A 12504-nucleotide genomic window follows, 5' to 3' on the forward strand; every position below is an offset into this window, starting at 1 on the left:
TGTTAAGTGAGTTTGCCCCATTTTACGAACTTCCTTGCCACATTTGTTAAGTGAATCACTGCAGTTGTTCAGTTAGTAACACAATTGTTAAATGAATTTGGCTTCCTCATTGACTTTGCTTATCCAAATATAGCAAAAAGTGATCACATGATGACAGGATGCTGCAACCATCATAAATATAAGTCAGTTGCCAAGAGTCTGAATTTTGATCACGCCACCATGGGAATGCTACAACTGTCATAAGTGTGAAAAATAGTCATAAATACTTTAAAAACTATTATAATTCAAGGACTGCTTGCAATAGGACAAACCCTTACATGAAACAGTATTGTCTCTCTCTTCCTGTGTGTGTGTGTGTGTGTGTATTTGCATGTGCGTGTGTGCGCATACATGCACTGGCCAGAAACTGCACCTGTATGATTTCTTCCAGTCTCATTCAATTTTATGACAAGCATTTTCTTTTCTTTTTCTTTTCTTTTTTTTGAGGAAAATAAATGTCAAGTGAAATTCTCATAGGTCAATTATTCTTATATTTACCATAGTTACTGTGTAAAAAAAAAAAAAAAGCCTTCATGATTTCTTGACACCTTTCACCACAATCTAGATTTAAAAGTTTAAAAACACTCTGAAAATAAACTTTTTAAAAATGGAAAGCTTTTCTGCAAAACATTTTCTTAGTTTTGTTCAGGTTTTGATTCACCTTCCATGCAGTTGTAATATTTTTTGTCACGACAATGCATCATTTTAAAATATGTGTCCTTGTGCGTAAAGAGCTTTACATTATTGGATTAAAAAGAGGAACATGAAACAGTTGTCAAACATGAAACACCTCTCAATCTTCTGTAGGTTTTCAATGGATAAATACGTTATTGTACTTCTACATGGATGAAATTTATCTCCTGTACTCTTCAAAACCAGGTTGTTCACACCAAGGTATGAAGAGATATTGTTGGCTGTTATTGGATCAGTTTAAGTTAGTGCCATAATGATCGGTGTCAGACATATCAATTGTTAGATTTATCAGTGATCTACATTTTGGAGAGGTTTTGCATCGGAAGCATGCTTTGCAAAGAACCTGGGACTAATCTCTTAAGCATTACAATTTGCTTTGGTCACTATACCTAAATTTAATTTAATAAGGCAGCATCACAGTATTCTCCCTTATATCCAAAGGAGGGCATTGATCTCAGAATTGGTTGCAAGACTGGGTGGAGGGAGAGGAGGGGAAAGCATTTTAACTTGCAGTAGTTTTTTTCCAAGCCTCCTCGTGTATACTTGAGTTTGAGCCTGGAGCACAGTATGAACTATAAAAACATAAAACTACATTTTCCAAAATAGTATATATAGACTTAGAGGGGGGGGGTTTAAAACTTTAGGGCAATATACTTGTCTAATTCACACTTGTAACTCATTGTGATGCTCCTAACCAACTTTTTAAAAAATATTCTTTTATTGTAGCTCTGGAAGGAACGTAGAAATCATCATGGGGAATCAAGTTCGAAAACAGGATCAAATTACTGAGAAGGCAAAGGTAAGGAAAAGCATTATCCTTGCAAGTAGGTCAGTCTTTGGAAATACAGATCTTTCATTGCACGTTGCAACATGATTTGTAGGTGAAGCTTTATCATTACGACACTGTAAAGGTTGTATTTTCCCAAATCAAATAATAGCTAGAAACTCAAAGATCTTCTTGGATTTCAGGTTACTACAATTTTCCCCCCCTGCCCCCTATTTTTTAGTATTAAACCATCTGCAAACAAATATATATAGAATTATAAATTTCACCTTACGTGAAGAAAAGTAAAAAGCATAATGTCTACAAAAGTAAAAAAAAAAGACAAAAACAATAACACACATAGTCCAAGTTTGCCTGATTTTATAGATGTATTGAAAGGGTCAAGGCCAGTCTTGAGGATTATGGTGTTCCAGGGGGCAGGCACTGCAACATCAAAGATGTGCTTCTGGGGTTCCATATGAAGCCCCCCCCCCCCCAAGTGTGATCCTACTGGAAGACTTAATGGGATAGGCACAAACATTTATGGAGAAGCGGTCCCTGCAAATAACCTGACTCCATGAAATAGAGGATTTAATAAGTGATAACCATTGCCTTGAATTCCACCTGAAAGCATGCTGGGAGTCAGTACAGTTCACAGAGCAGAGGCATGACATGCGTGTACTGAGGTTCCCATAACTTCCTGTGCTGCTGCATTCTATACTAGCTGCATCATCTGGTAGTTTTCAGTGGTGGCTCCAGGTAGATTACATTGCACCACTTGGGAGGTGACTAAAGTATTACGATGCTGTGGCCTTTCAAAGGCTCTGCACAGGTGCCTGTGCACCCTTACGTGTGAATCACAGACAAAGCAATCTGCAGGAAGCAAGTGTTAAAACGTGCTTTATGACACAAGCGCTGCTCTTTAAGTACTTGTATGCAATGTTGCAGTGAAAATATAAAGGACGGCACTTTTGTTGTGTCAACACAACACGTTTAGTCATTTTGGCATCATTATAGTTAGGAACAGTTGCCTATGACTATAGAAATCAAAATGAAGGACCAAGGATGAAAGCAGGGTCAACTTCAGCAGATCTTCCTGTAGATTGCAGAGTTTATGAAATCCTAGAAATCTCATGAAATGCTACCAGGATGAGGTGAACCATTAAGCCAATACATGTATATGGGAAAAGAAAAAAATCTTTTCTGTCCAAAATACTTGCATTTCAAAAACCATAAAAAAGATTAGCTCCAGGAGCTGGAGCTCATACGATTCTATCTGAATCACAATCTAACCAACAGCAGATCCAATCTATTTAATCATAAATTAGTAGTGTGAATGTATGGATTTAATGGATGCATCAAACAAGATTCAAACAAATGCCCAAGGGCTTCTAAAAAACCTGCCCACTTAAACCCAGTTTAAAATGAAACTAAAGGAAGAGATGAGGAATAAGGACTTATGACCACCCCAAAACTACTTCCAGAAATTTTGAGTTATTTTTCTATCAGTTGTCTTCAACTCCACTATCCAACAGTTCTACTGTTGCTGATGTAATCAAGTTATTTTTGGAGCTGAATTCAAGTGCTGGTGACTTACATAGATGCATCCATGCTTTTTTTTTTTTTTGGCATAATGTAGAAATGGTTTGCAATTGCCTTCTGGAGGACATTATCAGACTTTCTAGGCAAGGAGTGTCAAACTCAAGGCCCGGGAGCTGGATTCAGCCTGCAGGGTACTTAAGATCTGGCCCACAGGGCTGCCTTGGAAACAGGGAAGGACCAGCCTGCAGTGCTTCTGCCAGTGAAAATGGAGCTCTGGAGGGATGCATGCGGCCCTCCTGAGCTCCATTTTCACTGGCAGTGGGTTGCAGGAGGCCATGGCAGCTGAAAACAGAGCCCGGGAGCCCGTTTTTAGTGGCAGAGTGCTCAGACCACCACAGGTGCCCCTGAAATGAGTGATGTTGAGCTGGCCACGCCCACCCAGCCAGCCACGCCCACCCCGGCCCCCTGAAATCAAACACAACCCTGATGTGTCCCTCAATGAAATTGAGTTTGACACTCCTGTTCTAGACTAATGTACATCCTCATCCAATACTAACTTCTGTAGATATGTCTCTGCTATAAACACACACAAGTTCTGCCTCCCATCTGGACAGATTATAAGTAGCCGTGGTGTGATTTTAACTTTAGAACTTTAAATTGTGTAGTAATATAAACATTTTGAATGAGGTGAATATTCCTTCCAAGTTTCATTACTGAAGTATGATTTGAAGTCCTATCAAAATGTCATTAATCTAGACTGTGGTTGTTAAGTGTCTTCCTAAAGTCTTTACAAAGTCTTCTTCAATCACTTCTTTGTTTCTAAAAAAGTAAAGAAATATTTTTGAAGCACTTCGTACTCTTGATAATCAGTCAGTGATTAATAATTGGAGTGAAAAATGTAATGACAGGAAATAGCAGCTTCTTTGTGGTTTCAGGTGACAAAACTGGCGGGGAAGAATTAGGAAGGTTGAGTAAGTGTTGTTTTTTGTATTCAGCAGGCTCTCAGTACTCTGTCCCCCCCCCCCCCCACACACACACACATTATCATCATACCTAACATAAAAAAATAGAATAAGCTCTTCAAAAAGAAATAAATTTCAACTGACTTAAGTTGACTTAAACTATGGTTCGTACAATACTCACTATATTAGCATTGCCAAAAAGGCATTAAGAATTGTTAACCTAATCTTGCAAAGCTTCTCCGGTAATATTGTATTGTAAACTAGGGCATACAAAACCTTTGCTAGACCAATTCTCGAATACAGCTCATCTGTCTGGAACCTGCACTGCATATCAGACATTAATACAATTGAGAGAGTCCAGAGATATTTCATGAGAAGAGTCCCCCACTCCTCTGCTCACAACAGAATACGTTATACCACCAGGCTTAGAACTATGCCGCCTTTGATCTGACCTGAGCATAGTACACAAAATTTTCTGCTACAATGTCCTACCTGTCAATGACTACTTCAGCTTCAACCACAACAATACACGTGCTCATAAAGATACAAACTTACCGTATTTATCGGCGTATAACACGCACAGGCGTATAACACGCACAGGCGTATAACACGCACCTTCATTTTAAGAGGGAAATTTCAGGAAAAAAAATTAAATTTCAAATAAAGAACTTTGAAGCATCTTTTCCCTGAAGACTCGTGTTTAGTACATTCAGATGCTTTCTTTCCCCTTTCCCTCTTACTTGTCTATCCTTCCTTCCACCCTCCCTTCCTCCTTTCCTTCCTTCCTGCCTCCCTTCCAGTTCCCTCCTTCCTCTTTCCTCCTGCCTGCCTCCCTTCCAGTTCCCTCCTTCCTCTTTCCTCCTGCCTGCCTGCCTTCTTTCCCTCCTGCTTATCTATGCTTCCTTCCTTCCTTGCACCTCCCTCCCTTCTGCCTGCCTGCCTTCTTTCCTCTTTCCCTATCCTCCTATCCTTCCTTTCTCCTTCCCTCCTTCCCTGCCTCCCTTCCAGTTCCATCCTTCCCTCCTTCCTTCTGCCTCCTTCCTGCCTGCTTGCCTTCTTTCCTCTTTCCCTCCAGCGTGTCTGCTTTTCCTGTGTGTGCGCGCGCGAAAAGGAGGTGGTGGGAGAGAAATTTGAAAGGTCTTCTGCTTTTGGAACTCGGAAATCCCCCCCCCACTCCCCTTTTCCTCCAGCGAGCACGGAGCTTGAAGGAGGAAAAGGGAAAGGAAAAGCGCGAAACGGAGGTGGTGGGAGAGAAATTTGAAAGGTCTTCTGCTTTTGGAACTCGGAAATCCCCCCCCTCACTCCCCTTTTCCTCCAGCGAGCACGGAGCTTGAAGGAGGAAAAGGGAAAGGAAAAGCGCGAAACGGAGGTGGTGGGAGAGAAATTTGAAAGGTCTTCTGCTTTTGGAACTCGGAAATCCCCCCCCTCACTCCCCTTTTCCTCCAGCGAGCACGGAGCTTGAAGGAGGAAAAGGGAAAGGAAAAGCGTGAAACGGAGGTGGTGGGAGAGAAATTTGAAAGGTCTTCTGCTTGCCGTGGGCGGGCTGCATTTACATAGAGCAGGGAGGGCTGTTAAAGGGCTGTATTAAACTGTAAAAACATGGCTTCTTAACATCATATCGGCGTATAACACGCATACATCATTTGCCCCCTATTTTTCGGGGGGGAAGTGCGTGTTATACGCTGATAAATACGGGTAACTTAAACCACTTCAAACTCAATTGCAGAAAATACAACTTCAGCAACAGAATGGGCAATGCCTGGAATGCACTACCTGACTCTGTGGTTTCATCCCCAAACCCCCATAACTTTAACCTTAAACTGTCTACTGTTGACCTCATCCCATTCCTAAGAGGTCTGTAAGAGGCATGCATAAGCACACCAACGTGCCTACGGTCCCTGTCCTACTGTCCCCACTTCTTCATATTCATTTCCTATATTCATAATCATGTTTATACTTACATCTGTTATCTTATTCATGTTTGACAAAAGAAATTAAAATTAACAAATTGATTAATTACAAAATGTAAAATTGATCATAAAATAGAAAAAAATAACGATTTGTTTTTTAAAGATTATTTTTAACATTGACTTTACTTGCGATGTTATTTAGCAGGCCTTCTGATCCAAGGAGACTATCTCACTACAATATAATTTTCTTGCTTTTGATATTTTACAAGGAATTATATGAAAAAGAGTAATTGCAAAACAATAATATTTGTGTGATATAGCTTGTTAGGCTTCAGGACATCTCAGCAATAAATTACAGCTCTCCTATAATTCTTTATTCAATTCTTGTCTGGGCTATATTAGAGGTTTCTCAGAAGAGATACAGGGTTTAGAATCTTTACTTGATAAAGTATTATGAGAAAATCAGGGGAATACCACCAACACATATGGCTATTCCTCAGCCAAGTCTTCAACAGAGTCTCTTATAACATTATTCTTAATAAAAAGATGAAACTGGGCTAAACTAAATTACTGTTGGATGGATTCATAGTTGGCTAAATCACCACATCCAAGGAGTACACCTCAATGGTTCTACTTCAACTAAATCTTAAGAATTTTGCCTGACAGTATAAAATGTGAGTGGAAAACAAGCTAGGTTTATGCAAACAGTTCCCTTTCCCTAAATAAAATCAATATTTTGTTTAGGGTTAGGCAAGCAATGGAAATATCATTTCCTTTTAATAATGAAGTTTTCATCCATATATCAAATGAAGCAAGTTTATAAAGTAAATCCATTTATGGAAATAAGCAACAAAAACAACATTTAAAATTATGCTTTTCATGAAAAGCATGAACTCAATTATTTTTGCCTAAAGTCAGAATTCTGGTTTCATTGTGTTTCACAAAACAGCTAGTCTCAATCAATAAAGTCAGGAAGGGAGAAAAAACAGAAGTGTGTTTCTTTACCTTGAATTGGCTTTTCTCAATTTGTTCTTTAAATACAGCAACTCGAAAAACACTGGCAAATAGTAAATTCTTTTTGATGTCCCCTTCAAAGTCCATCTCCTTTTTGGTTCTGGCTTGTGTTTTGGTACTTGTAAAACCTATTCCACATTCTTTTATTCTATCGCCATCCTTCCTTCCACTCCATGGTAATTCTCTCTACAGACCAAGGGTTTGTCAGTTGTTAAGAGTAGTGCATAAAAGCCGCCTGCCCTCTAGCATGGTTATACCTCCTTCGTAGAAGGTTCTGGAACCAATCAATTGCTTTGCTTACAGTGTACTCAGAGATTCTCTGCCCTGTTGCTGGGTGGGTGTGGCCATGGTGTGCATGGCCTAGTCAGCTCCCTGCACCACGGCAGGGGGTGTTTTTGTCCTCCCGGGGCTCCAGAGGCTTTCCTTGAGCGTCTCGGAGGGCAAAAATAGCCTCCCCAGGCTCCGGAGGCCCTGAACTTCTGGTAGGCCCATTGTTTTGCCCTCCCTAAACCTCCGCGCATGCACTGCACTTACATGCATCCAAAACAGGCCGCGTGGGGACTCCTGGGACGGGAAGGGTGGGTGGGACCAGCCAGGAGAGGGATTTGGAGGTTTTACAAACTGTACAGAATCTTAGCTAGAAGTTCTCCCAAACCCCTGTGAACCCCTAGCAGCCCACAGAAGAAAGACATACTCTGGCAAATCTGATGCGCTGTTTCGTGACCCTCTTAGGGGTTACCACTCACACCTTGAGAAATTATGTACTGCAGATTCATGCTAATGTGAGAAGAACAAGACACCTGTGATTCCAACAGCACTTTTTCCATGTACATGAGAGAAGAGTGAATTTAATTATAGGAGATCTTAAAGATAGCCTGCTTTACAGAGAAATCCTGATTTAGTAGTGTGGACAGAGGGAGAATTGGAGGGTTTATGAATTGGCACTGATGGTGGGATTAAAGAAAAGGAAGGTAAGAGAGGTTGACTGAATTTTCTTCAGAATAAGGAACTAGCATGCTTGTTTTAAGAATAAAGTGAGTAAGAGAACATTTGTCTCATGGAGAAATGCAGTCAAGTAAACAAACTGAATAATGCTTGTGCCGGTCTGTTTTTTTTCCGCAGGATAAAATGGCTTGACCTCATACAGCCTTGATTCAAAGCTTAGAACTTGTACAGTACTGAAAATTGTCTAAAGCATTTTTTTTAAATCAAGGCACATCTCACGAAATAACAATGAAACATCCATTACACCAGGGGTGTCCAAACTTGGCAACTTTAAGACTTGTGGACTTCAACTCCCAGAATTCCCCAGCCAGCAGAGGCTGGGGAATTCTGGGAGTTGAAGTCCACAAGTCTTAAAGTTGCCAAGTTTGGACACCCCTGCATTACACTGAACAACTTAAGTGGTTAAGAAGCACAGTGCAAAGCTTGACCTCAGTTAGAATCCATTGTTAGTCTAATTATCTGAGAAGGCATCCGAAAGAAAAGGAAGGAAGGAAGGAAGGAAGGAAGGAAGGAAGGAAGGAAGGAAGGAAGGAAGGAAGGAAGGAAGGAAGGAAGGAAGGAGCGAGCAAGCTGCTAATGTCTTACTGATTTACCTTATAATTAAAGTGAAAAACTCTTGAATTTTGTACATGCACTTAATTTAATTGTAATTAAGCTAGTTTTAATTATATAATCCTGCAGCTATATTAGCTAGAATTTTCTTAAACAACATATAAGATCAGCCATTTTCTGATTCAGATTATAAGCGTATTTGTTCATTTCTTATGTATACCCCACTTTGTATTCAAAAGCTTAAGGCAACATGCAATAGGAATCCATTCTATTATTCCCACACACAAAACAAGGGTCCTGTGAGATGGGTTCAAGGCAGACGTACAATAGATTCTAAAAATATAGAAAATTCACATTCTAAACCAAGAAAAAGTTAATTCTGCCATCTCTAATGCTTAATTTATGCAACTCAGTATATATTCAAAGTCTTTTCATTAGCATTTTTCTATTGGTGGTGGTTGTCTTTTTGCAGCTCTAAAGTCAACCTTATAGACCGCCTACATTTTCATGATCAAAAATAGTCTGGCAACCTGAAATGCTTTGGCACTATCTTCTTCTTGTGTACTAAACAGATTAGATAAGTACATGAAATGGGAAATGGAAAACCAGGATTTTGGTGGAACAAAACTCTTTAGTTTGGCAGCATCTTTTGAGTCGAATAAAGGAATGCCAGAATACTTTATCTGTCTCTATCCAACTCCTCTACACTCATTTTATCCTGTTCTTCCACTGATCTTCCTAGCACTTTCTTTCCCTGTTCCAAAGACATTGGCAGTTAAGAGCAGGCAGAGAAAAAAATATTACCAATAAAGCTATTACCATTGAACCATTCATTTAACAACCACTGCATTCTAAGTTGGTGCTATAAAAAGTTATTTATGACCTTCTCCTTGTACTCACAACCGTCACAGATTCCCCGCAGTCATATGATCAAAATTCGGACGTTGTAACTAACTTTTATTTACAGTGGTTTCAGCATCTTGGATTGATCACGTGATCACCGATTGTGACCTTCTTAGGAGGCTTTCGACAAGCAAAGTCAATGGGGGAAGCCACGTTCACTTAAGGAGTTTGTGATTTGTTTAACATCTGCGGCAAAAAGGTTAATAAATCAGGCACCGTTTATTTAACGACGGCATCACTTAGCAATGGAAGTTCCAGTTGCAATTGTGGTCACAGGTCGAGAACTACCTACAATATGAGAGGCTGAAGATGCCACACTCAAAGCCAGGGACAGTATTTGATATTTTCCACCCAAACATTTTAGCATTGACTCAAATCCAGTGACACCGATGTTGAAAATGTGTTTTGGAATATTTTAAAATTTCTGGGTGAAGCAGAAATGACAGGATTTAGGAAAGTTTCCTGTCCCAGGATAGCCAATCTGCTTAACTTCCTACCTTCCTTGTTTGACCGAGGGATACATGAGATTGGAAGATATCGAGTACATGGGGGAAATCAGTGGCAAGGGGCTCATAGAAAAATATATTTCATGACAAACACATGTCCTCAATGACTGCCGCTTTTTTTCCCTGGGGTGGAGGAGAAGTAAGGAAGGAGGAAAATCTAATCCATTACTATGGCCAAAGTAGAAGAAAGGATTCTTAAACTGTCTTCCTATCCCACTGGTTCATGCACAAAAATCAAGCCATTTAAGGCTGCGGTGTATGAAATCCCTACGAACAGAGAAACTGAAGAAGTAATCAGACCGTAACAAGAACTGCCAGTATTTGTTCAGAGCAAAAATGAACACTCATACAGGAGTTACCCTCGCTGAATGAAGTGAGAGGACCTTTTGAATCGATGTCCTCAAGATTGCTCAAGATGTCTTCTCATATAATGGTGGAGAAAAATAAGTAGTTCGAGTTAATACTCGAGATTTTTGCCAAAGGGAAGCAGATATGATTTTCCTTCATTTTCAAAAAAATAAATACAGATCGAGCTGTAAAAATAGACTCCCATGCCATACTACTCAGACATTTCAATTAAGTACACTTTAAAAGCCATTTTCTGCATGCTTATTACTTCCCACAGCATTTTGCTGTCAATTCTCTATTTGTTAGTTTGTTTAATTTCCAGAGACATTAAGGGATTCATGATAATTAAAATATCACATTTTTTTGGAGAGAGGAAATTTATGGGAGATTTTGTAAAACAGATGCATTAGATCTAATGGAGGCTTACTTTGTTTAATTACTTTTTAAATGTATATTAATGATTTTGATGTTGGGGGGGGGGGGGTAACCTCTAAATTCCAGTGATGTAGTCTTGGAAAATTCCATGTGCCAAAAAACAAAAAGAAACCAGGTTATCCCCTACGGTGATTTCTCTGGTTGCTTTTTGAGCAGTCACATGTTGCATTTGAAGTGTTAGAAAAACATTTTTAAGTAGTGTGGACATACCTTACATTTTCCTTTTCCAAAATGATTTCTAGCAGAACAGGAATGTTTATTTGGGAGATGAATCAGGTGTCACCTGGGAGTGGAAGGCACTCCTTGGTATGGTATTTGAGTGAATCATTTCCTTGTGATTTCAGCATGCTCATGGGAACTTATAATTGATCTGCCATAGGTGGAATGTAATGGCTTTCTACTCTGCTACATAGTTGAGGTTTACCAATATTTTGCAAATCTATTGTTATCATTGCACAACTATACATAGCAAATATCATATTTTAGTCATTGTGACTCTTACTACTTTTAAATTATCTGATTATTAAGCAATATTGCACATGCATATAAATACACATTCACTCAAATGTCTATGGGTGGTACATCATAAATATGGAATTATCTCTTCTTTCTTTTCCAATTTGTCTGATCACCTAAAAATTAATTGAGGGATCTGTTGACAAATTATTTAGGGTAAAGTGATTCTAAGGAAGTTATTTGAGAAAGAAAATATCTACGTCTCTGCTAAATACAAATTTTGCTTCTTACATAAGCTGTTCATACAGTGGCGCTGATGTTTCTTTAAACCTTGCAAAATATTCTTCCATTATGATATGGCAATGCCTATCACTGAAAGGAAGACAAAAAACAATAATGATAATAATGAAACGCTCAATGTCTGCGCAGGTTAGAAAAGCAGCGATGCCATTAGCTTGTTCGCTGTTTAATCAGACAGAAAAAGGAAAGCATCTTTAAAAAAAATCTTTTCAGATGATAGGTAATGTTCTGTAAAGTTACTATGTCAGTTAATAACAGCTTAGAATATCATGAATGACTACAGTGTTTTCCTGAAAATAAGACCCAACCAGAAAATAAGCCCTAGTATGATTTTTCAGGATGCTTGAAATATAATCCCTACCCCAAAAATAAAGCCCCAGTTAAGATCATCAGCCAGATGGATGCATTTAGTACCATATTTCCCCCAAAATAAGACAACTAGAAAATAAGCCATAATCCGTCTTTTGGAGCAAAAATTAATATAAGACCTTGTCTTATTTTCTGGGAAACAGGGTAGAAAGGGAAAGATTAAAACTCATAAGACAACATGTGGCTGGAGAGCAGAAAGACAGTCCATGCAAATTCATAGCCCAAATTCTTGTGAATTTTTTCAAAAGTACTAATATCCAATGTTTGCTGCATCTGCAAGGTTCTTATCAAAGGGGAAGTCAAGGAGGTAGGATATGCCGTGTGCCTTACTTCTGAGAAACTCTCAGGAAACAGAAAGCTTTATCTAGTATTAATCTAGCTCAGTCTTCTGCCATCTGTTACATATTACATTCAGTAAATCTGCTGTTCCCTTCTTTCAAAATGTAAATCTTCATGTAGACGCTGCAATCCTGTGTACAGTATGCCAGTGGCTAAGTCCTTTTCACTCTAGCAAATAAAATCTGCTTTTTAGAATTAGATAAGTCATAACAGTGACATGTACATGAGCCAGAAGTTCCTACCAGTTTCCTATCAGTTTGGCTGAACTGGTAGTGGTATGATGGCCTGGGTCGCTGGAACCGCCAGTGACCCAGGTCTGCTATGCCCCTGAACCGGTTCCCTGGTCGCTGCCATCTTGTTTTTGAATT

The 12504-nt window shown here is 39.2% G+C and overlaps 1 protein-coding gene across 2 annotated transcripts in view; it reads left to right on the top strand.

Moving 5' to 3' along the window:
* The window catches only part of MBP (myelin basic protein), a 151570-nt gene that overhangs the window by 44692 nt on the left and 94374 nt on the right, over positions 1-12504 (top strand). For both annotated transcript variants that reach the window (XM_081951704.1, XM_081951703.1), the window contains exon 2: positions 1459-1531. In XM_081951704.1, coding sequence (XP_081807830.1) covers positions 1484-1531 — 48 coding nt within the window. In that variant the 5' untranslated portion in view covers positions 1459-1483. The remainder of the gene's footprint in view (positions 1-1458; positions 1532-12504) is intronic.

This window comes from Natrix helvetica (genome assembly GCF_964273705.1).
Source record: "Natrix helvetica genome assembly, chromosome: 4".
NCBI lineage: Eukaryota > Metazoa > Chordata > Lepidosauria > Squamata > Natricidae > Natrix > Natrix helvetica.